Genomic DNA, 23998 nt, shown 5'->3' on the forward strand with positions numbered 1-23998 from the left:
CTTTGAACGATTGGCGATGATCTTGCCTGATGATATTCCTTTGATAACAATGTAGATTACCATATGTGGATTGGCTTGTGGGCCAAACGCGTCTTAAGCTGTCTTTGTATGGAGTCTACAAAAGCACTTTTGCAAACCTTTTGTTTCACCATGAATTGAAAGAAAGAAATTTGGCGAGTGCACTCGTCTACACTTGAATCCATAAGACAAACATGTAAATGCAAATACAAAAACCAAAACAAATTCAGCCCTTTTTTCTGTTTTGGTCATATATTTACGCTACTATAATATTTAAGCAATATTAGTTTGCCGTTGTAGAGAGTCGAATATGAGACTTCCCACCGTAGTGCCAATTGGTAACAAACCAAATTCTAGGTTGTAATTTTTTTCTCGCTTTTTTTTTTAATGAACGATAAGATAATCTATATTAAATCATCTAAATTATCGGATAGAAAATCAAACACGGGACATTAATTGTAAGAGCGAATGTTCTTAGCCAACTGAGCTATAATGCACTTGCATACAACTTTGCAGTAAAGTCACCCACATCCAATCACATACCAAAGTCTTCGGTTGTTGGAACAAACTTTAGTGAAGTGATTTCCGCACATCCATTTTCTTCCCCGCTATGCTCTTTCGTTTTTCTCTGGTATTTGGGTTGAGTAAATCGAAGGAGAATCGAGGGGCGGAAATGAACAAACTAGTGTAAATCACTTCGTTGAACTTTACAATTGCGATGGGATGAAACTCATTTCCAACTTCATTAACAGCTTGTAACGAGTAAAAGATGGCAAACAGTGAAGAACAAAAATTCCAAGTTGGAAAACTAGAACTCTCAGACAAAGGCAAGGGATTCATAGAACTACTGCAACAACTGACCGTTTGTGATTCTGTATCCGACAAGGACTTTGAAGATCGATTTAAGGAGCTTAGCACCCGAGCAGAGGACCATCAGGTCTTTGTAATACAAGATGATCGCTCCGGGAAGATTGTCGCAACTGGGAGTGTGTTCATTGAGAGGAAGTTTATAAGAAACTGTGGCAAAGTCGGGCACATTGAAGACGTTGTGGTTGATGCCAATGCGCGCGAAATGCAGCTAGGGAAGAAGATTATTAACGCCCTTACGGATTATGCTCCTTCGATGGGGTGTTATAGGGTGATTCTCGATTGCAGCGTTGAGAACAAAGCGTTCTATGAGAAATGTGGCTACAAGCAGAAGGAAATTCAGATGGTGAAGTACTTCATATGAGAAGCATTCTTAATTCCTTGTAAGTTGGCTTCTTGCTTTTGTTTCTTTTCGCTTGTGCTGTATAAACAAAGAGTTTCGGAGGAAAAAATTCATCCGTCATAATTTAAACCTTGCCATGACAACATTGAAATTTCGATCGGGAGTTTTATGTAGTGCTTAGAAGTGAAATCTGCCCAGTTAATTAGTTCAATCCCATTTTTTCAGCAGAACTTAGAAGTTGAAGATTGTTCGAAACCATCTTTTGTTTGCCACGACAATATTATATCCTTGGCATGCAGAAGAAAATACTGTCAATTTCCAAAGGGCTCCGGTGACTAAGATTGGATTGGCGTAGATAATTCTATGTGTGAAAGGTATGTTGAATGAAAGAAATTAAGAAACTGTGTCCGACTTGAAGGTAGAAGATGGATAATTCATTGAGGGAACTTTTCCCTTTGAATCCCCGCGTAACGGTAGGATTAGAAGGGTTAAGTTTCATTCATGCTTAATCCTACAAATAAAAAGATCATTCACCTATACCTTTAAGTACATGCTTCTTTTTTCTTTTTGTATGAGCTATCCGCTATATTCCAATCTTAGTCACCAAACGAGCTCATATGAAATTACTACCATTTCAAATTTGAAAGCACTCTCCATACTGCTGTGAAACTGCAAACAGGCGGGCTGTTGAGTAGCTGTTTTGGACTTAAGAAGGAAACAAGGTTTAGCGGAAGAACACTACTTAGCTTCTTATAGACAAAGAGTCGTTCCATCTTATATATCGACTACTCATATAAACATACATTAACCTAATTATGTTTTTTTTTTTTTTTTACGTGTAAGAAGCTAAATATTCTCAACAAAAACTAAAGTTAAACTGTAAACTATTCCATAATAGATGGAAAAACATGTCCAAACCAGCTTTTGTGCATTTAAAATGCTAGCGTTAATACTTTTCTATGTACATGTGAACAACTGATAACTATTAACGTCTTGATAAACCATCCAATTAATAACGCTTAACACGAACTCATCTATACATTATAGTACATTCAACAACATTGTTTGGCTTCTTATACCTCATTAAACGCAGTTACAATTTGATACATGTACTAAAATATCTCATTAGAACTACAAAAAGAAATATTTCCATACACATGTCAAGATCAAATTTGTTTGTAGGAAATCATGACTCCTTATAAGTAAAAAGAAAAATATTTTCGGAACGTACTAACCAATTTTTCATTAATAATACGTAGTACAGTAGTACGAAAAATATGACTGAAATTGAAATAAAAATTCAATAGTTGTAGAAATCAAATCTAACAGTACATTTTTGCTGACCATCCTAAAGTAGTGGTAACGTCCTCCAACCTATTAATTACTGTTAGATTAAGTTTTGAGATTTATGAGAAGTGCAAAATGAGATTTTTAGATCAGTTATCTTTTCCAAATTTCAAAAGCTCAATAATAGATAATGACGTGGTGGAAGCTGATTGGTACGTCGAATCATGACACTGTGGTCGCCTCCACATGCAAATACCTACTCTCCATCCTTACGCACCAAAAAAATTAGTCGTTTAGACATTTTAACGAATACCTTTCCCCTCCGTTTCCGGCATCTCTGTAACCCTAGACCCTAAAATCCCAATTTCTAAATCGACATTTGAAATTAATTTTTTATTTTTATATGAATAAATACTGCAACTTTTCTATTTGGTGGTGAACGTAGAAAACAATACAAATAGAAATTAAATAAAAATGGCGTCGAGCTTGCACCAATGGGAGTCAGACCCTCTGTATTCCGCGGCCGAAGTCGTCCAAGATTCCGCTGACAGGTTAATTGCTCCTACCTTTTTTCATTCTTTCTTTAATTTTAATATGCATTGGAAATTTGGAAGCGTTTTTCTTGCTTTTGGGGAAAGAAAGGCAAAAACTTCTTCTTGGGCTGAGAAGAAAGTTAATAAAAAAAAAAGGTGAAAAGTATTATTTTTGAACTGCTGAATTTGATGAACTTGATTTCTGAGCTGGGTTAGAATGTTGGCATCTGAATTTATTTTTTTGTCGAAGATCTTTGTTTGGTTTGGGAATGATGTTGTCTATCACAAATGGGACTTCATATGCATCAAAACTTATTTTTCTTGTGCTTGTCGAGCTACCCGAAAAGTCCAAGTGCGTAGTATTCATTTATGTGCTTGTCTTTCCTTTCCCAATGTGGAAGTCCGCTATAGATATGGTCTCACGTGAGGGAGTGTGTTGGAAATCCCACATCGGGAGTTTAACAGAAGAACCGAGGCCTTTTTGGATGAAACCCCACTCCTGCTGGGCTAGCAGGCGGTTAAGTTGGGGACAATTTTGGTGTTGGACCATTTGGCCCGTCTCTCTGAAACTTTGACAGTCCGAAACATCAACTTTTGAGAAATGCCAGTAACGAATAAACTGTAAACCTGCCCATTTTTACTTTCTTCAATATTTCGCTTTTTCGAAAAATAAAGGAGCTTACAGATTGATAATTCATTGTTGTATAAACATAAGGAACTTTGTTTTTTTCTGTTGTGGATTGCTTATTGTATTTGCTGTTCTGTGTTTTTATTATGTTGAGTAGCTTATGAGTAGTCCATTCCCTGAAACCAGTGCTCATTTTGTTTTGGTGTTTTAAATTTTAGGATGGAATCGGTTTTCCGCTCTCTGCTGCATGAGCTCAGTCTTGTTCAAGGTGACTGTCCAGACCCAAAGTTACATGTGTCAATAGATTATCACAAACGCGATCTTGCTACTACACTTGAAACGACAAAGTGGCAGGTGGTAATCTTTGTACATGTCAACTCTTTCTTTCTTCATTTTCTGCTTAGTTAGGTTTTAGTGATTCTCTCCTGCCAGTTGGAAGACTTTGAAAGAGCAGTGGCAGGCAGGTCTCAAAATCGGGAGGATGTAAATTCAAGACACAAGCAGTTTATCGGAGCCATGAGGGAACAAATACTTTATGTGGAGAAGAGCTTGGAGGGCACACCGATAGGAGATCCCATGCGAAATACAGAGTGGGTTAACTTGAATGAACAAGATAGACATGGTTTGGCATTGTTTCTTTCTGGTGGAAATAACGCCGAGCCCACTGATGGTCAAGAAGTGGAAGACAGCAGTATCTTGAGAAGATTTCTTGATCCAACCGCATGTAGTGCTAAAGACAGTACTTCTGGTATAGATGAGCACAAAAACAGAGAAATTGAGGACTTGAATACGAATGGAGTGGTGCATGTGGACCATGTTATTGAATCTAGAAAGGAGAACAACTTGAGTAAAGTTGGTTACTATAACAGATTTGGTGAAGGTGGGAGTTGGGACATCGGCAATACAAGGTTGAAATCTGATTTTACAGATTCTTTTCCACAGACCTCTTGTAACAGATATGGAGGTGGTGAGAGTCGGGATCTGGAAGCTAATGAAGCCAAACCTGAAAGCTTCAGCAGAACAAACGTATTGGGGTTCTTGAATACTGCATGGAGTGTGTATGGGAGTAGGGTCACTGGGAGCTATACAAAGAGATTTAAAGATGGAGAAGAACAAAGTCATTCCCCATCAATTGCTGATGTTTCTCATGCCGCTCAGGTAATTTGGCAATCAGAAATCAGAAACTTTTAACTATTCACAACTCTTCTATTTACTCTTAAATCTGTAATTCAAGCGTCACGTTTTCTTTCTTCGATAATTAAGAAGATTCTTGAATTTTCCAATTCCGTTAAGTATTGCATGTTCATTAGTTCATATTCTTCTTTAGTAATTAGCTGTGACTTGAGATCAAAGAAGGAAATACTTGTAAGTTCTATCAAATTTTCAGTGTTCCAAAAGGATTGTTGTGTGATTATATCTGATTCCGCTCTGTAACCTGAATCATTTCATTGTGGAAAACTTGGTTTGGCTTTCTATGCTTCAGCCTAGATGCTTATGGGTTTGCTTGTCCTTGACAGGTTCAGCATCAGGGAACGTGGTTGTATAGAAATTTTAAAGAGTTGTGTATGGGGATCCGGACAATGGTTATGTACTTACGGACCTGGCTTGGTGTATTTAGGGCAAGATATGAAAGATCACCTTATCACATTCAAGTTCAGCGGCATTCTATTCACGTGGTATTGATAATACTACTTTCGCTCATTATTTTAGGTGAGGACAGATTACTTAGTAATATTGTCTGCAGTGCATGTTTGTTTCCTTGTTATTAACTGCATTTAGCTGTCGTTCGAACCATGTGATTGATTGAGAAACTACATAGGAAAACCAAACATGTCGTTATTTCCCCCTTTGAAATTGTCAATATTAGTATAGTTTCATCTGTGCTTTCTTTTTAACTCTGCTCATCACTCAGGCACACTGGTGTCCCGGCTTGCTTAAAGACATTCGTGGTTTGGGTACACTCTACAATCTGTACATGCAAGGGGTTTTCTCAAGACTTTTTAACGTGGGAAGAACTGCTTTTTCGCCATCTGACCCTCTTATCATGGTCGGATGCAAACACTATTCAAACCTGGAGAAATTGTGCACCATTGGGCATCGCGTCATTACTCGAGTGAGTCTCTGACTGTAAGATGTATTGGTTTTGTGATCGTCGATTCTGCTACCAGTCTGCATGATTGTTATGTCAAGAATGGAGCCGTTGGAACCAGTCGATAATGGTTTGGTTTGGTTTCTGCAGTGTGTAAATTTGTGGTTTACTCGAGTTATTATGTTGTATTTGGTCAGAACGGGGTCAGCTGGGGTCGATCCATTGTTTTCCAGTCACCATAACCGGAATTCATGCTGTGCTACATTTTGATTGGTGTGGTAGATCCGCTTCAATAATACTTGATCTGGAGGAAAATTGATAGTCGTGACATAGTATAACATTGCTATCGCGAGTCTTACATTTCAGAGCAAAAGAAAACGAAACCCGAGCTGAACAGCAGATTCTCAATTGTTCGAGTTTCCTGGATATCAAGTGTCGTAATGACAACCAATGTATTAAAAGGAGGAGGTGTAGGCGAGGCGTTCCATGGATAGCCCTGCCTAGGCGTGAGGGGACCTAAATAATTTAATATATATTGAGATTAGAATACTGAAAAACTTGAATTTTGAAACAAATTATGGTGGTTTGGAGAATTTTGAAACAAATTGAGGTATGAGATTGGAGTAAAATTGAAATATAGGATTGGGATTGAAAATTTAGGGTTTGAGGAATAGGGGAATCGTGGAATTGGGGATGGGGTGAAATATAGCAGAGAGAATCGGGTATTGGTTGGTGGAATATACAGAGAAAATGGGATATTGGGTGGTGAAAATAGCAAAGAATTGGCAGATAATGACTATAGTGATTATAAAAAAAATAAAAAATTAGACTTTGCCAAAAGGACGTCGTTTTGAACCAAGTCATTTAAAAAGAATTAAAAGATTTGGCCAAAACGACATCATTTTGGGCCAAGTCTATAAAAAATAAAAAAACCTTTCTTCTCCCTCACGCGGTCGTCTTCTTTGTGAAGACGCCGTTGCAACATAGTTATAGAGCATAGAGTTTTCCAGAACATTTCAGATTTCAAGCAAGATTTTGGATCATAGGAACGCCCAGTCAACGCCTCAGGCGCGCCCCGACAAAGCCTAGGCGAGTTTCCCCCCAATCCAAGAAAACAGAGGTGACAAAGCCCCACCTACAAGGCCGCCAGGTGCGCCCCAAGGCGCGTTTTTTAAAATACTGATGACAACTGGTGCAAAACAGTATAAATACGTCTCAGCGCAAGAGAAAACGAAACGCAAGATGAACCAAAAAACAGTATTAGTAGAAACAATCCCGAGATGAACAGCAGATTCTCAACTATGATGGGCTTGTTTCTAACACTCAGTATTCTATTAGTTCGTTCGACAAAGTTAACAAAGTGAGAAGCTAGTATCGGCCCTCTTTTTCCCTCTCAGGTGACTTTCACGGCCACGGAAAGCTACCTGTGTCCGATTCTGCAAATTCCAGACACAAGGGGATATGCCGAAACATATACATGAGCCTCATGATCCATAGATTCTTTCGAGTGTAAAATAGTTTTGTTGTCCACCTGAGATCTATATTACAAGGTTTCTTACTTTCTTCCCAGTTGCACCCCACCAGAACTCCAGAATGTCAATCTATATTTCAAACAAATGCTAATACCACCGAGGGTGCGTAAGCTTGCCAATCGACAGCTTGAAGCTCTAATATTCTTGAGGAAGACCACTGGTAGCTCTCCCTGTAACAAAAAATATAATTGCCTAATCAGCATGTGAAAAAAAATAAAAATTTGACGAGATTCACTGTAACTTGGTAACCCTTGCGTTCTTGAATCCTGGCCTGATAACTGTTTGTTTTAGAGAACCGTGTTTCAAGTTCACCAACAAGTAGACATACGTCAAATAGAAATAAACCTAGAACATCTGCTCTTTTGATCCATAGACTACTAAAAGGAGTCGTGCAACTGATAAATATACCAAATGCCCTCAATTTTCAGGCACTCAATGAACCAACCATACCTGCAGTGGCATTTGTTTACAAGATACCTAGAAATGCAAATGGTATTTTCATCCAAGGAAAGAAATGTATATACTTACCATTTAACAGTAGCCTCTTCTCAATCTGACTTTTCGATTTCTCGAAACCTCTTATCCCATTCTTGAGCTTCATAGTCTTGCTCAACCAAATCCTTGTCCGTGCTATATACAATTCTATCCTGCCCTATGAATGTTTTTTGGGCCATTTCCCGAGCACTGAGGAGCTGAAACATCATACAGAAAATATGTAACTAAATATTGTTTTAATCATTGAAGGAACAGAGTTCATCTAGTTTCCGTTCTTTGTTCCTTTTTCTTTATTTCAGTTGTCTTTACATCAACAAGTACATGGTTACCTTATGAAAAATCCTATACCTTGCACCCTAAGACAACCTCATGTGAGCGTTCAAGTGAAGAAAACTACCACTATTTTTTAGTTTGAAACTTCATATCTTACAACAGTTAACAAATGCAGCATTGCTGCACTAGTATGTTCAACTTAATTTTGAGTTAAGAAGATTGGTATGTTTTCAATGGCAACGCAATCATTAAGAGTTTGTTTTCCTCAAGCAAGTATAGGCCTTATGCATTAAGAGTGGGAGGGAGGGAGGGCTTGATCAGCACTAGGTGAAATTTCATTTATAGATCTCATACCTATCCCCTACAAACTAGCGTGCGAGACTGTGAGTACAAATTTAAATAATGACAAAGCACACATGTGCAGTTTGAGATAGAAACCATTAATCAAGACAATCTAGAGAAGCACCAATTTACCTTTCTTCTAAGTGAGATATCCGGCAATTCAAGGGATCGAGCAAACTGCTGTCTTGCTTTATTTCTTTTTTCTATGTTAGCGTTTGTCTTAAGCAGGAGGAACCACCGGAACAAAGGAATTGCAAAGAAAGAACCAGCATAAATCTGCAAAATAATTGTGAGGCAAGATAAAATCCAACTCAATAGTGCCTGAGGATTTAATCAGGTCTTCATATAGGGAGAGCTTCATAAGAGGGATCCCTATCCACTATTCAAGAGAAAGATTGCGTGTGAACCCAACCATTTAACAAAAAAGTACAAATTCTTGATTGCAGGTAGGGAACTTTAATTTGTTTGAAATCAAATCATACCTGAAGTAGTGGAAATATGCTATTAATAAACTCAATAAAACCAGCTGGTGCAGTTGTAGTATCCCTTCAAATAAGAAAGCGGTGGGCATCAGAGCAATATAGAGTAAAAATAACCAAGCAATTACAAAGTTCAAGTCATACATACTTTAAGATGGTTCCAAGAATGATAACCCCAAATAAATTTAGTCCACCAAGTCCAGCAACCATTGCTCTCTCAGAAATGCTAGTGTTACTGCAAACACAGAAAACTTGATTGTTTCATTTTAAATTCCAGATGAATTCACAACATAATCGGCAACAACAAACATAATAAATGACCTGAATTGCCACTTCTTCTCCTGGAAAAATTTGTCAACACCTCCAACAAAATCAGCCCATCTTCTCCCCACATATTCCTTCCTTCCACTCCTCTGAGAAGACGCTGTGCGCTGTAGAGATGGAAACTTGTACAGAATGTTTCCCTGCATCATAACCAATTTTTTTATGAATGACAATGTAATATTATATTGTTTCATCTATGTAATGAAATCCAATATAGAAACGGAACGATTTCACAATTTGCAAGCATGTACCAGGCCACGGGAAACAGAACCTTATTTATCCAACAGTTCTCATCTCTATATGTATATGCAGGGGCAGGCACGGATCGGTTTTCATTCGGTTTGACACCAAAAATATAAGCGAACCAACTAGATTTCAACGGTTCGGTTTTGACAAATACCACCATTGAAACCGAACCAAACCATTGTTAATTGTTTTGATTCGGTTTGGTTCAATCATTTCAAGCCTATCCAACACATAAATAAAAAAACGTTCAACATTTCAAGAGTTTTAATCTTCTAAACATCCATACATCTCACCCATTCCAATTCAATTGAAAAATTAAATTTTGGGGAACATAAAAAGTTCATCAAGTCAAATAGAACTAAGTTTCAATTAAATAAAAACTCATGCTAGCGAACGATTTACTAATTACAACCTCATATAAGCATAAAATACATATACATCTCCTAATTGTTAATAGTCATTACAACTTATAATATATTGAGACTTATAATATGTATTTTGTAAGGCCTCAAATAATCTAATACGTTGACATGTGGAAAATAAATTAATAATTAAAAGATACATGGTTGATTCGGTTTGGTTTTGGTCGAACCAAATCAAAAATAAATCGGCTCGGTTTTTAAATTGTTTGACTTTTTTCTTCAAAACCAAACCAAACCGACCAATATGGTTTGGATCAGTCGACTGCCCACCCCTATGTATATGGAGAAAGAAGACAAAATAGAAGCCATTTATTTAAAAACATCAACGTTAAACATACCTCTTCATCTATGATAGGCTGACCCTCATACCTTAACAGAACAGGTAAAATGTATGTTTCATCATTCTGAAATTAACAGAAAGTAAAAAAAATGTCAAGCAGCGTAATAAAAATTTAGAAGGAAAATGCTGAATATAGTAAAAGAAACTGAAAACTTCAAGGCCATGTAGAGTTTGAACCGACTGAAGTGCTCAATAAAAAGCCAAACCACACAAAACAAAATAGGTGAGCTCGACAGCTGTTTGGAAGCTTTTTCATTTACAAAGAAACAAATAAAAGATCACGATTATATACATTATTGAGTATGAAGTTTTGAAGCACCATTTACTTGAACAATTTTTGTTTGAATCTCTTATGAGGAATTATGCAAATGTGATTTGACTTTACAGATGAAAGTACTTAATACTTTTACTTCAGCATGGATACAACGCAATGCATGCTGAACTTCTCCAATATTCTGATGTGTTAAATTAACTAACCAATGGATGCAAGTGCTTACTATTAACCATAAATAATCTAATCTCAGCTGGAACTAGTACAAATTCTCCAAATACAAGAAAAACTCCATTACAAGAGTTTGGAAACTCAAACGAACATGACAACAGAAAAAAAAATATATATATTTACCAGAGTATCCCCTGAAGATTCTATATCAAGATATGGAGCAAGTTCTTCAGCTGCAACAACACCACCTTTAGAGGATATGTATTGTCCGATCTGCATTTACAATTCAAGGGATAATTTTGTCATTATACCTTTATATATATCTATCATAATTTTTAATGACAAAAAAAAAAGAAAAAAAAAAGACAGTTCCAAGATAATAAGTAGCAACAGACTATCAAACTTTAGGAATAACACAAAGAATCACACAACTAAGGAAGTTCAAGGACTATACCACAGGTGGATGACAGTTTCTGAGAGAGGATCCCCAATTACCTTCAGTATTTGTGAAAATCTTACATTTTCCAATATCACATCATATAGTTTATATATAGCTTTGGGAATGTAACAACAGTTTCAAAACAATCATGACAATTCCCAAGCACAAGACCAGCGCAGTTCTTATGTTTTGATCTAGTCAAAAAGCTATCCGCCAATTACACAATCCCCATTCCTACAACTTCCACATTTTTACCAACTGAAGTCATAGATGAATTCAGCGCATTACTTTAACCTAACAATTCCCTTTTTTCTTTCTTGTTTTTGGATTTTACATATACACATGAAAGAGATTGTTGTTAAATAAATATAATGCTTTAAATGATGATTAAAGTTGTAAACTCCTGTATTTGACCTCAACAAAAGCCGTAAACTCCTGTATATTTCTTTCCAAAGTATTAAATCAAGGATTAGCATAAGAATCTATGACAAAATACCATATCCTATCTCAAAGTCAAGCCTAAAAGGTCTTTGCAAGATTTTAAGAGGGGGTACTATGTGAATGTAGCTTGATTGAGAGAGAAAGAGGGAGAGAGAGTTATGAATACCCCAATATGCTAGTTTACTCTGACAAGACAGAAATCTAATTGCATATAAAAGCATACAAACACAACCAATGAAATGAAACAAATTGTTTAAAGCAACGAACCACTGAACTCAGTGCTCGATTATTACCAACTTCCATCTCTCTTCTTCGATTCCTTGGTTCGGATCACCATCGCCAAATACAAATGAGAAAATCTAAAAGACAACATCATAAAGTCAATACTTTCTTCTTCAAATACAAAACTAGTAAAGAGACGATAGAAAAAGAATGATCAAATCCATCACATACGGATTCAACGAAATTCATCTTGTTATCATCTGTTTGTACTCGTTCTGTTTGTACTCGTCGCCTCCTATAGTAATATGGATCCCAGTACCTTAATGAAATAAATAGTAAACAAGGTGTGAGCAAAAGTCTCTTACAAGTTCCAACAACTAAAATAACTAAATCTGAAACCAGTCCACAGTATTATGAAAAACGTACTTAACAAGGAAGTATAGAAGAAGGTATTACCAAAAGAGGTCACCGGGATTCATGTAAAAAGTGAACCCTGAATCATACGACCTTCCTCCACGTCTTCCACGATTGTCCTCTTCACTGTAACCAAAATACTAGTGTCAACCATTCTGCCCATAAAGAAAACATTTAACAATAAGATAATAACATTTACCCTGGAAACTTACCTTCTACCAGAAGACAGAGCAACAACAATTGCAGTATAAACAAGAACAATGGAAGCAATTAGGGCAGTTCCAAACGAAACCCTCGCTACATACTCAACCCCAGCCTGCAAAAACGCATTATGTTAGCTCCAATTGCCAAACATTATAGCCAAAAATTCCACAAAGTTACTACCTTTGCCTTCTCAAGCACAGGCTCAACTCTCATTCTAAGCGATTTTCCTAAAAGCTTCGCCCGATAATCCTTGGGGAAAACGTAGAGCACGTCGCCTTCATCCGAAACCTGTTGGGACCATCTTGAAAAGAACAATTGCACTCACCCACAAACGAAAAAATAACTAAACAAACCTACAACCCCCATCATTTTCTTCGCAAACATTTTAGAAAACAACTACAAGTTCATAAATTTTTTAAAATAACTAAACAATCCTACACACCCCATTCATTTTCTTCACAAACATTTTCAAAACAACTCCAAGTTCTAAACTTCTTTTGAAAATAACTACCTCCAAGAATCCTTCAGTGTCAGCAGCGAGAGCTTGCAGAGCGTTCTGAGCTTCGTTAAGCTTGAGCCCAGCCCGGCCAGCCACGTCACCAATCGTCACTCTCCCTCCACAAGCGTCCACAGCTTCCATCGCTCGCTTCCTCACATCCGAAGGCAACTTATCGCTCTCCACAGCTCCGCCGGGCCTGATTGCAGCGCTGGCGGCGTCGAGGCTAGACTTCACCGCCGGCACCAAACCCCTAGATTCCCGAAACTTGGCACCAAATCCGGGGAAAACGGGCGTCTGGTGGAGACGGAAGGTTCTGGGAGGGTTGGGGAGGAGTGAGGATTTGAAGATGCGACGGCGAGGACAGTGGGGCTTCTGCGGAAGCGTGAAGCAGGTGGCAATCGACGCCATTGACGGATTGAATTTTGGTTCGGAAGTTGTGTGGGTTTTTGCTAAGTTGTTGTGGCCATGGAACTCTTGGCGAGTGGCTCAGAATTTGCAGGGCTTCGAATTGAACCTGTTGGACTCTTATCGAGTTCGACCAACAAAAATAAATAAATTAGACAAATATTAATTTGGAAAATTTTTATTAAAAACTGTCACCACTTAGTACTAGTATTCTTTTTTAATTGTAAGTGAGATGTTTTAAGTTCGATTCTTGTCAAAGATTAATATAAACCACAGTGTTGCTTGCCACTATCATTTATCTCGCAATTTTTTTCCAAAAAATTTAAAGTCATTACTAAAAAATGAAATAGAAAATATAGCAATTGGTGCAACTTTTTTTCATCTTTAATTATGTTTTTTGTGTGAGTTTATAGTTTATCACATGTATATACAACAAAAAAGTTGACTAGTCGAGAAAAATGCGATAATATAAATTATTAATCATGTAACTATTTTGAATTATAGTAGTATTTATGAATATGTTGAACATGTTCTGCTTGACTTTTCTCTCGGTACCTAAACTAAACTTATGGTATTTTAACTAGAAGTTTTGTTGTAAATCATATTTAAACTAAAAATACTTTGACAACTGTAAGTTTTATATACAAATCTTTGATTAGAAAAAGATGAACGTTACATTGTATGATCCTTATAAAGAGTTCGATTAATTTCATATTATCAATTAATTTTACAGTAAAAATTCAACTTCATTCACCTCAAATGTTCACTTGTAATCATGTGTTTAAGTTTGAAGTGTTTTTAATATTACCAAGGTCTTAAAACCTTGTATGCGCAAAACCCTCCTAAACTGATGCAGTCGTAAAACTTTCGGGAGTAAATTGTAAAAATTAAAAACGTGGTGGCCAATTTGAAGGAAAAAAAAAAACCCAACCTTTGGTGATTTGACATAAATACCCCGTCCTTCAGATCGGAACCCAAGTCACTCTCTTCTTCTTCAACCTGGACTGAAAAGCAAAAAAATAAAAACTTCGGCGCAGAAGCAGAATGAAAGTTGAGACCTTCAATGCCGCTTTCTCTTCCGATGTTCGTACATTTCACAGGCTTCCGAGTTCTTCAATTTTCGGCGCAAAAAGCCCTAAAATTTTGACTGCCAGACCTTCCATGGCCTCCGGTAAGTATATTTCTGCTTCCGTTTCATCTTCTACTTTGGTATTTACCCTTTTCATGCAGTGATTCAACGCGCATTTTCCCATTATCTGGTGCAGGATTCACCCGGCGGCTTTCGATCTATTGCGCCGTTCGCTTCCGGCCTTGCATTGACATACACAAGGTACTGCAACTTCAGTTTATCACAGCTCATGCTTTTGAATCATTTGGGGTTTTCTGGAAGTCGTTTATATATGTTTTTGTGATGAGCTGAATTATCTTTCTTTTGGGATTTCTGTGTTTGTTATTTGATTTTTACTTCAGGGTAAAGTGAAACAAATTGTTGGGTCTACCCTTTCGGATTCGAAGGATGATGGGTCGGTTCTTGTTACCAATTTTGTGTCGGATAAGTCCGCGGCGGAGTATGCAAAGATGTATAAAGAAGATGGGCTTACAGGTGGTCATGTGATCATGCTTGGAGCTGACCCTTTTAGTAGAGCTGCAGCCATTGAAGCTTTGCATGCCTATCCTGGTGGGTCTATTGCCTGCCTTCTTGTTCTTGTATATTCTGTTGCTGTTTTAGATATTATTGAACAATTGTCGGATCAAATGATTAAAATTAGTCGTCTAGTAATTATTTTGTTAATATTAGAGAAGTGATTCTTATTGGATTCATCTATCAGTTTTGATCTTGATGTGCAGTTCAAGAGGTAGTATTTGGCTGGATGAGTGTAAATTAGATTAAAAGATTGTTACTTAACTTCAGATACTTAGCAATTCTGCAAAAAACATCAGCGTCTAATTATTATTGCAGATACTGAGATTTTCAAGTTGGTTGAGTGCCTTGGGAGTATACTATTTCACTTTAATCTCTATTGTTGATGATATGTTTGGAACTTACAGATTTTCCTCTGCTGACCTTGCTGCGAGGACTGGTATAATCCAGGTGGCTTGCAAGTAGGAGGTGGGATCAATTCAGAAAATTGTTTGCATTACATAGAAGAAGGGGCTAGCCATGTCATTGTCACCTCCGTAAGTTACCACCTTTTTTTCACCTTTTACACCTATATATTAAAGAAGATTTATTTAGATCAAATTGTGTCACGAAATCATTTCTTTACATTTGGCATGGTTTTTTTTTTGCAGTATGTATTTAACAATGGACAAATGGACCTTCAAAGGCTTAAAGATCTTGTTCTTGTTGTTGGAAAAGAGAGGCTTGTTTTAGACCTTAGCTGCAGAAAGAGGGTATGAAGCTAATGAACAACGAAACCTCCCTTGTCATTGTCTATTTGTTTATTTTCTTTTCAAGGCTAAGCAGAGTTATTTATGTACTTTCATCTTAAGCAGTTTTTATGTGTATTCGATTCGTTGTAATCCAAGTTTAATGAAAATTGGGATCATATTGGTGGTGTTTGACTAGAGTAGCAATTTTCACAGACAATTGCAAATCTTCATATCAGCACTAAAAATATCGAATCATTATTAAAGTTTTTCTTATCCTTAATGTTTTCCTTCAGTATTTTTTACTACCTATTTTCTAGGCGTTTAAATGGTGGTCTTAATTTTCATATATGAATTGCTTTAATGTGCAGGATGGTAAATATGCAATCGTCACGGATAGATGGCAGAAGTTCAGTGATGTGAATCTTGATGAGGAAATATTGAATTTTCTTGCCAACTTTGCAGATGAATTTCTGGTACATGGTGTTGATGTTGAAGGGAAAAAGTAAGTCAAATATGTTGCCATTTTATTCCATCGCCACAACAGATACACTGGTCCAATTGAATTTTACAATATTAATGCCTTAAAAAGAGGTTTCGACTATAATTAGTAGTTAAAGGAAAATGATATTCCATAATGGAATTAAAAATTTCTCCTTGCCTGAGAAATCTATTTGGGGCTTTAGCTCTCTCTGCTCTAGTTGTGAGAACTGAGAAATACAATTTTTAAAGGTCTGTGAGTTTGATGCGTCGTGTTCTTGATAAATGCTTTTCTTTTCTTTTTTCTTTCCTATATCCTTTCTTGTTCCCATTCACACTTTTTTTCTGATATCAAGAATTTTCCCCCTATTTACAGATAAAACTACATCACTTTTGAGTTTTGAGTCAAATCCACTATTCAAGTAAAGGATGGATTAATTTATAATAATATGTTTTTTTTCTTCCATTTCTGATGGTAAGATCAAGAGGTCGCACTTGGTGCGATGGCAAGTGCCTTCGCCCATGAGCGGTAGGTCTCGGGTTCGAGACTTGGGAGCAGCCTCTCCATAAATGGGGGTAAGGCTAGCCGACATTCACCTCTCCCAGACCCTGCGTAAAGCGGGAGCCTTGTGCACTGGGTACGACCTTTCTGATGGTAAGATCCAATTTTGAGTTTAGCTTCTGCTATAATTTCATTTGAAGTTTATTGCTAGCCGTAAACTTTAGAATAACCATACTGATAAAACATTTGCCAATTCCAGATGGTCTACTACGTTGTTTGTTTAGTTAATTACTATACTTTACTTGTTGAAAGCTTACAATTGCATATCGGTATGAGTACCATCCCCACACCCCCAACCTGACATCCAATAGACAAACATGTTTATCCGTTGAGTTCTAACAAATCTTATTTTTGCTTATCGCAGGCTGGGCATTGATGAGGAGCTTGTGGCGTTGCTTGGAAAGCATTCACCGGTTGGTAACTTTGTAATAAAATGGCACATTTATGTATTTTGCTAACTGCACAGGTTTTTAAAGTTCTATAGGGTTGTTGCTGGAAATGTAGCTCCATCTCGTCATTTCACTAAAAAAATATTCCACATTTCTATTTAGACTACTGTTGGCTGTTTTATGTTCAGTTGAACAGAGTCGAAATATGTTTTTATTCCTCACATAGATGACCTTGGAAAGACAAAGAACTGAGCCATGATTGTTGTGATCCAAATCATTTGTATGGTGAATGGTTATTCAAATGCATATGCCCCATCGGTACAAAGCCGTCAAGCATGAGACTTTATTATTCTGATTAAGCCAGAAGGCTTGGGGCTAAATGCTGCACTCATGTTATAGTAGAGAATCAGGCATGGGGAGCTGACATTTTGAAATTCTTATGTTCATGCATTGTACATGTTCAAATTACTTATAGGCTATGTTTTTGGGTGCCAGATTCCTGTAACTTATGCTGGTGGTGTGACTGTAATGGCTGATTTAGAGAGGATTAAAGTGGCAGGACTGGGACACGTAGATGTTACTGTTGGCAGCGCTTTGGATGTTTTTGGAGGCAACTTGTCATACAAAGACGTCGTTGCTTGGCATGCCCAGCAGGAGGCCTTGACTGTTTAGTGCATTTCTATTATCTTTCGGTTCTGTTCGCGCACTATTTTGACATCTAGGTTATTCTGGTTTATGTGTTTTGAAAAATTCATTGCATAGTAGAGTTCAGCTCTGTAACTTCGAAAAAAGCCGCGTTGTAAGTTATGAGTAGAAGCTATTATTTTTTTGGGTCAATGAAAATTTGCATCTGGATAATGTGCCGAAACAGGGTTTGGAGCCTTAAGAAACAAATCCAGATTGGAGCCTTAAAGATATAAAATTAAGCTCTGAGTTTGTCATGGATTACTTTTAGGCTATGTTTATTCATGGTAGATGATTTCCCATGCCCTTTCCTAGGGGATAGGAAATGAAAATTTTCTCTATGTTTGTTAGTGATGGGAAGGAAACATAGTTTTTGGATATAATAGGTAGGTTTTTTATAAAATAAAGTAATTAATGCATCTCCAATGGGATGCAAAAAACCTTGAAAGATGTATTTTTTAGTTGGCTAGAAATCTCTTCAATGACGAGATGTAAAATATTCATTTTTGTTGGAAAATGTAAATAAAAACTAACTTGTATCTTTATTTCCTAAATTTGCTACTTCAGATACCATATTGGGGTTGAGAGCCTTGACATGGCTACACTGCACAACTTGGCCTCATTGTGAGAAACTTTAACTCTGCTACACAAAATACACGATTTAATTTTACATATTTGTATTTGTGAGTAATACTTATAATAACTCATTTATAACCGTAATCATCAAGTTTAAATGGATGAATAACTGTGGTTATTACATCTGCAGATTTTAAATGGGTGAATAAATGTGGTTATATTTGCCGATGCAGAGTGGCAGCTACTTTAATGATCAAACTCATCATCAAAGTTGATAAGCATGTATTTATCATCACTTATAGCAATGATAACGTCTACTTTATATTGCACATATTAATTATATATTTTCAAAATACAACGGTGCACGTGAAATGGTAAATTAATTTTAATTTCCTCCAAAATCTCATATACAACTTACACTCCAACATTCATCAGTACACACATTCTCTCACATTTCATGGCACAACTAAGATTTTCATATCTTTTATAGCAAAAACCATGCAAATTTTTGTGAGGAGATGCATAAAAAACTTGCTCAATATGAATTGTCTTACGGGCAAGAATATTATGAAGATTTCTTTTTAAGCGTTATAAGCACTCTAAAAATGTTCAGAAGAAAAAATTTGTACAAGAAAATGCAATAACATGCTACGAAGAGAATTTTCTGTAGCAACAATAATAATTTTCTGTTTGTATCACTGTCAGGCTATCCAAGTGAAGCAATCATTCAATAGTAAAGAGGCTGAGATAAAAAAAAAGAGAAAAAACAATTTTCATGAAATACTGGTTTTTTTTGTTGATAAGCGTGTTTATCGTGTCAAAACAGGGTTACTAAAGATGAATTTTCAGTGTGCTAGAAAATACGGTATTGTATAATAAGTGTCCTAATACAAGTGGTTGAAATATTTTTCAAGTATACAATCAATTATTATGATACTTGGTGAACCATAACGTGTTTCCGGCACAGTGAAAAGTCTCTCGTTACTAACCATCTCCAATGATTGTGCTATATTTAGCCACTACTCTTAAATATAGCATATTCAAAATAGGACAATACATGTCACTTAGTACTAGTAGTATTATTCTTTACTTTATAAGTGGGAGGTTTTATATTTGATTCACATTATTGTTAGTCCATTATGAGACTAAGTTCAATCTCTCTCAGTATAGATAATAAAGTTTTTTTTTTCAAAAATAATAATAATAATAATACATAGTGTTTGTACCATACTTAGGGCATCCGTATTTAGATCTCATATAAATACTCTGATGACTCAAATGTAATTATGTAATAAAGGAATGGGCAAATATGTAATAAGTGAGAATCCCTTATTCTATAAAAGGACCCCTCACTCTCATAATTAGGGAGACCTCACATCCCCTCTCAGATTCAGAGAAGCTCATCCTCACATAAGGAAACTCTCTCTCCCTCTCTCACTCTTCAACATCTCAGAGAAATACAATAATCAGTGTGGACGTAACCCAAACATTGGGGTGAACCACGATACATCTTATGTTATTTACTTTCCTACAGATTCACGGTCGGAATTACGTTGTTCCAAGCCCCCTCCGATTTTGTGCATCAACACATAGGTATTCACATTTTAATTTGGCCCAATAAAAGACGTCACGTATTCTTTGTTATTAAGTAAAAAAATTTAAATAAGATGTCAATTTTTTTTAAATAATAAAATAAGTGTTAAATTATCATCGGACAAAATTAAAAAATGAGTACTCATCACTGTAAGTAGACAAGTATTGTACTTGAAAATATAGTTTTCCATCTCCAATTCAAATGACTAAACTGAGTTGAGCGATAGCATTAGTAAGTTAAATGTTAGATTAGTCACTGAATGATTGTCATCATACAAAAGCACAATACCAAAAAAAAAAAAAAAAAAAAACTAAACTGAGGGTCAGTACCTGCAATATCCCTCTACTGTGAGGGGTGAATATGGTATTTCATTAAAAGTAACATCTATTCCCGGGAAAATAATAACCACCACTCCCTCTCACTTCCCCTCTGCAACAGAGAATTCAAAAAAATCAAGAAAAAAGCTTTCAATGTCGTTCACTCACACGCACCCTTCCAAAACCCTAACCTGCACTTCCCTCTCCGGAAACCCTAACATCTTCAGACGACTCACCACCATCTCCATGGCGACGGACCGAGCCGCCGCCGTCCCCTCCCCGCCGCAGCAGCGGAGGAGGACCATGTCCGCTCTAGAAGCCCGAGTCTCCCTCGTTGCCGCTCTCGCTTCTCAAGCGTCGTCTCTCTCCCAGCGACGTAAATGTTCAATACAACTCCCTCCCACACACACACTTGAAGCTTTCATAAGTTTACAATTTGATCCCAGCTAACAATTTTGCTTCAACGTTTTGCCCTTTTAACTTGCAGTTTTGCTCGAATTGGCCACGGAGACTGCAAAATACGTCTTCCCCAAACAGTTCGAGGCTCGTACTCTCGAAGAAGCCCTCATGGCAGGTAAATTTTTGGGCATTTTTTGAAAAAGCGATATTTTAAAGTACTCTAATATACGGGAATGGGGATTCGAACTTGGGTGCCGGGACAGGTTGCCCCTGGCTAACTGGCCTAACCACATATGCGGCATTTATTTTCAATTAATTTTTCTGTGTATATTTGGTGTAGTTCCGGACCTTGAAACGGTGAAGTTCAAAGTTCTGAGTAAGAGAGACCAATATGAGATCAGAGAAATTGAGGTTTTGCAAAAAGCTTCATTTTTTTCGGTTCCATTTTCGCCATCTTGCGATTACCCAGTTTAGTTGTAATTCACTGTTTCATGTAAGCAATGACTAATTGGGATTGTGACTGTGTGGAATCAGCCTTACATTATAGCAGAGACAACAATGCCTGGAAAGACTGGTTTTGATTTCAATGGTGCATCTCAATCCTTCAATGTCTTAGCAGAATACCTGTTTGGTAAGGTACTTTGAAATTTCTTCCCCCTTTTCTTTTCGGGGTTTTTATTTATTTTCCTTCTCGCAATGATTTGGTTTTTAACATATAATTTTGTTTATTTAACCACTTAATGTGATTTTGTTATCCATCTAACCCTGTTTGGCTATCTTACTTTGTTCTTATGCTGGTTAAGAATACCACAAAGGAGAAAATGGAGATGACCACACCGGTTTATACACGTAAAGTTCAATCTGATGGGGAGAAAATGGAAATGACAACTCCTGTGATAACAAAGAGGGTAACTCTTGTGCACTCATCTTATGTTAATGTTATCTGGCACCATGTGTATTTAGCTGATGATTCAAACTAAGATGTTATACCTGAAGTTCTGCTGAGATTACATGTTCTTTCGTGTAAGTTTCAAATGCTTATAATTATCCATGCAAAAATGTTGCAAGAAACTCACGACACCAAAATATTAGCTCATGAAGTTGGCCATGGTTGTCTCATATAGTTAGTCCATTTTGGAATTGAATATTTAATTTTAATATATGTTTTGGTGGTGTAAGTCTGGATTGGTATTTTGGCCTCTTTCCCAATATGTTATATTTAGTCTTTATCCTTCTTTTTTCACGATCTGCTTTCTCTATAATTGTATCTAGCTGGGAGATCAAGATAAATGGCAGATGTCCTTTGTCATTCCCTCGAAATACGGTGCCAATGTGCCATTGCCTAAAGATCCATCTGTAAGGGTCGAAGAGGTCCCTAGGAAAGTAGTTGCAGTTGTTGCCTTTTCAGGTCTGTTCTCTCCTTACATTATCAGCTATGTAGATATTTTGTGAATTTGGGTTATTGTATTAAAAATACATGATTCTATGTGGTAAATTTCATTCAAGTCCAAGATTCCACTAGTTGTTGAGCATGGTTATATCTAGTTCATGTGGTGTGCTATTGTAGCTGAAGTTTAGTTAAGTATTAGTTAATTGCAGGAAACATGTGGTAATAATTACAGTCTCAGTTTCACTGAGAGTAATTTATGGTTTGTTTAGTCTAGATTTTTCGACTGCATCATGACAGTTTATGCTCGCAATGTCAAATCAGGGTTTGTTACTAATGAGGAAGTTAAGAAACGAGAATCCAAGCTAAGGGAAGCTCTGAAAAATGATGGACGGTTCCAAGTGAAGGAGGGAACTTCAGTGGAAGTTGCACAGGTACGTTCTTCACTGCATTATAGATAAGAAAATGTCAGAACAATCTAATTTCAAGGTACTTTATGTACACATTGCCTTTTAAAATGCCATTTACACTTTTCCCTTTCAATATGAATGCAGTATAATCCACCATTTACTCTTCCATTTCAACGGCGTAATGAGATCAGTCTGGAAGTCGAAAGTAAAGAGGAATAGTAGTTTCTATACAGAAATTTACAATCTTGTGGTCGATCAACTATACACCATTTCTCCTGTAAAGAAAGTAGAAACTAAAGTGAGTCGGATATCTGCCAATCAAATATATTATGTAATGTCATACAGTATGTAAATATAATAATAGGGACTACATAAAGTTTGTGACATACCAGTTTCTGAGATGTATATTGGTTACTCTCTTCAACTATTCTTCTGGTGCCATTGAATATGTTCATCCGGTTCTCTTTTATTCCTTTTCATTCATTCTCTTCAAGTTGTTGCTTATGCGTGCATATTGTCAGCGGTATATAAATTCATTGTTCATTCAGATGATTATGGAGGGAAATTCTGTTAATTGACTTGAGATACTTATTGGTGCATAAGAAGTGAGAGTTGTTTAACTGAAATGTGAAATGCATACGTCATTGTTTCTTGCTTGCATTACAGGTGCCCACCAACATATAAAACTAAGCTACTCCCAGTGTGCCTAGTGCTTTATGATGGAAGCCAAAATAAGTAATGGCAACCTAGTCAGTCTCGGCCTTTATAGTGCTTATAGTGAAGTTTGAATGTATGACTACCCACTGGGATCGAAAAGGGATCGAACATGGCCTCCTGATTATTCTTTAGAGTTTAGATAAGAATACATGTCCTACTAAGACGAAACAGAGTAGCTATAATTAAAACTTGAAATGCCAATAGCACAACCATGTGCTATAAAGAAATCTAAAGTACTTGTGCTTTTCTGTAGGACCTTTTATTTCCTTATCTGGTTTCCTATCAACAAGGAGGGACCTATGTTTGTTCTGTGAGAAGCTGATATGGGAAATAAAGGGTAGATAGATACAGACCGTTTTAGTGGACAACTTGGCTAATAAGTTTTTGCATAATTTGCAATATTATTTGGCCATCTAGTTCTTCTTGTAGACTGTAGAGTGTCCTACTTGGTAATTTGAATGTGTTACTGAACGCAACAAGTAGATCTTTACTGAATGAAAAGTGCTTTTGGCTTTCATTTACCTAAAGTTCAGTTACCTACTTGATTGTAAGAATGATGCAACAAGGACTCTCTATGTATCTATTGTGAGGATATGAAGTTAAAAGAGTCCCACATCGGTGAAAGGCAATGTTTTAAAAGGCTCGCCTCAGGGCGCGCCTAGGCGCCCTATGAGGCTGGGCTTGAGGGTTGCCGCCTCTGTTTTGAGGGAGTGGGCGGAAGGCGTCGCCGGAGCTCCTAGGTGCGCCTCAGGGGAATTTATTTTTTTTACTCCCGAACCCAAAATTTGGGTAGGGTTTTAACTACCTCATACCTCTTGCACTATCACCT

At 36.9% G+C, this 23998-nt stretch overlaps 5 protein-coding genes across 7 annotated transcripts; 4 read left to right on the plus strand and 1 right to left on the minus strand.

Annotated features, from left to right (window-relative positions):
• Window positions 1-787: 787 nt before the first annotated feature.
• On the plus strand, window positions 788-1249 carry LOC126592643 (glucosamine 6-phosphate N-acetyltransferase-like). Its single transcript, XM_050258398.1, has one exon. It carries the CDS (start codon window positions 788-790, stop codon window positions 1247-1249), a length of 462 nt encoding a protein of 153 aa, XP_050114355.1.
• A 1562-nt stretch (window positions 1250-2811) lies between these two features.
• On the plus strand, window positions 2812-6080 carry LOC126593331 (uncharacterized). 3 transcript variants are annotated; one of them, XM_050259368.1, is made up of 5 exons: window positions 2812-3066; window positions 3895-4030; window positions 4109-4834; window positions 5194-5386; window positions 5589-6080. In XM_050259368.1, exons 1-5 carry the CDS (start codon window positions 2990-2992, stop codon window positions 5612-5614), a joined length of 1158 nt encoding a protein of 385 aa, XP_050115325.1. In that variant the 5' UTR covers window positions 2812-2989; the 3' UTR covers window positions 5615-6080. The 3 variants fall into 3 exon arrangements, with proteins under 3 accessions (XP_050115325.1, XP_050115326.1, XP_050115327.1); XM_050259369.1 differs by having other exon boundaries at window positions 3895-3944; window positions 4092-4834; XM_050259370.1 differs by having other exon boundaries at window positions 3895-3944.
• A 928-nt stretch (window positions 6081-7008) lies between these two features.
• LOC126593330 (uncharacterized protein At5g03900, chloroplastic-like) lies at window positions 7009-13407 on the minus strand. The gene is made up of 14 exons (XM_050259367.1): window positions 12892-13407; window positions 12561-12668; window positions 12389-12492; window positions 12219-12302; window positions 11994-12081; window positions 11834-11899; window positions 10844-10933; window positions 10217-10282; window positions 9208-9350; window positions 9035-9121; window positions 8890-8953; window positions 8540-8683; window positions 7826-7989; window positions 7009-7467 (listed from the first exon to the last, which is right to left on the minus strand). The coding sequence occupies exons 1-13, from the start codon at window positions 13285-13287 to the stop codon at window positions 7846-7848; spliced, it is 1584 nt and encodes a 527-aa protein (XP_050115324.1). The 5' UTR covers window positions 13288-13407; the 3' UTR covers window positions 7009-7467; window positions 7826-7845.
• An 856-nt stretch (window positions 13408-14263) lies between these two features.
• On the plus strand, window positions 14264-18033 carry LOC126591776 (1-(5-phosphoribosyl)-5-[(5-phosphoribosylamino)methylideneamino] imidazole-4-carboxamide isomerase, chloroplastic-like). Its single transcript, XM_050257453.1, has 8 exons — window positions 14264-14455; window positions 14550-14614; window positions 14755-14962; window positions 15377-15462; window positions 15577-15678; window positions 16026-16159; window positions 17061-17109; window positions 17581-18033. Exons 1-8 carry the CDS (start codon window positions 14329-14331, stop codon window positions 17755-17757), a joined length of 948 nt encoding a protein of 315 aa, XP_050113410.1. The 5' UTR covers window positions 14264-14328; the 3' UTR covers window positions 17758-18033.
• Window positions 18034-20352: 2319 nt separating this feature from the next.
• On the plus strand, window positions 20353-22879 carry LOC126591775 (heme-binding-like protein At3g10130, chloroplastic). Its single transcript, XM_050257452.1, has 8 exons — window positions 20353-20632; window positions 20744-20830; window positions 20996-21066; window positions 21190-21291; window positions 21459-21563; window positions 21928-22063; window positions 22367-22476; window positions 22597-22879. The coding sequence occupies exons 1-8, from the start codon at window positions 20410-20412 to the stop codon at window positions 22669-22671; spliced, it is 909 nt and encodes a 302-aa protein (XP_050113409.1). The 5' UTR covers window positions 20353-20409; the 3' UTR covers window positions 22672-22879.
• Window positions 22880-23998: the final 1119 nt, after the last annotated feature.

The sequence above is a fragment of the Malus sylvestris genome, chromosome 12 (assembly GCF_916048215.2).
Source record: "Malus sylvestris chromosome 12, drMalSylv7.2, whole genome shotgun sequence".
NCBI lineage: Eukaryota > Viridiplantae > Streptophyta > Magnoliopsida > Rosales > Rosaceae > Malus > Malus sylvestris.

Excerpts from the sequence above, each read along its gene's own strand:
- LOC126592643 (XM_050258398.1), top strand. The coding sequence starts at position 788 with ATGGCAAACAGTGAAGAACAAAAATTCCAAGTTGGAAAACTAGAACTC.
- LOC126593331 (XM_050259368.1), top strand. The coding sequence starts at position 2,990 with ATGGCGTCGAGCTTGCACCAATGGGAGTCAGACCCTCTGTATTCCGCG. Across the intron at positions 4,031-4,108 it reads TTGAAACGACAAAGTGGCAG|TTGGAAGACTTTGAAAGAGC; the intron begins GTGGTAATCTTT and ends CTCTCCTGCCAG. Across the intron at positions 4,835-5,193 it reads ATGTTTCTCATGCCGCTCAG|GTTCAGCATCAGGGAACGTG; the intron begins GTAATTTGGCAA and ends TGTCCTTGACAG.
- LOC126593330 (XM_050259367.1), bottom strand. The coding sequence starts at position 13,287 with ATGGCGTCGATTGCCACCTGCTTCACGCTTCCGCAGAAGCCCCACTGT. Across the intron at positions 9,351-10,216 it reads AGCCTATCATAGATGAAGAG|GGAAACATTCTGTACAAGTT; the intron begins GTATGTTTAACG and ends GTTATGATGCAG. Across the intron at positions 8,684-8,889 it reads GCATATTTCCACTACTTCAG|ATTTATGCTGGTTCTTTCTT; the intron begins GTATGATTTGAT and ends ATTATTTTGCAG.
- LOC126591776 (XM_050257453.1), top strand. The coding sequence starts at position 14,329 with ATGAAAGTTGAGACCTTCAATGCCGCTTTCTCTTCCGATGTTCGTACA. Across the intron at positions 14,615-14,754 it reads CTTGCATTGACATACACAAG|GGTAAAGTGAAACAAATTGT; the intron begins GTACTGCAACTT and ends TTTTTACTTCAG. Across the intron at positions 14,963-15,376 it reads AGCTTTGCATGCCTATCCTG|GTGGCTTGCAAGTAGGAGGT; the intron begins GTGGGTCTATTG and ends GGTATAATCCAG.
- LOC126591775 (XM_050257452.1), top strand. The coding sequence starts at position 20,410 with ATGTCGTTCACTCACACGCACCCTTCCAAAACCCTAACCTGCACTTCC. Across the intron at positions 21,564-21,927 it reads CTCCTGTGATAACAAAGAGG|CTGGGAGATCAAGATAAATG; the intron begins GTAACTCTTGTG and ends AATTGTATCTAG. Across the intron at positions 22,477-22,596 it reads CTTCAGTGGAAGTTGCACAG|TATAATCCACCATTTACTCT; the intron begins GTACGTTCTTCA and ends ATATGAATGCAG.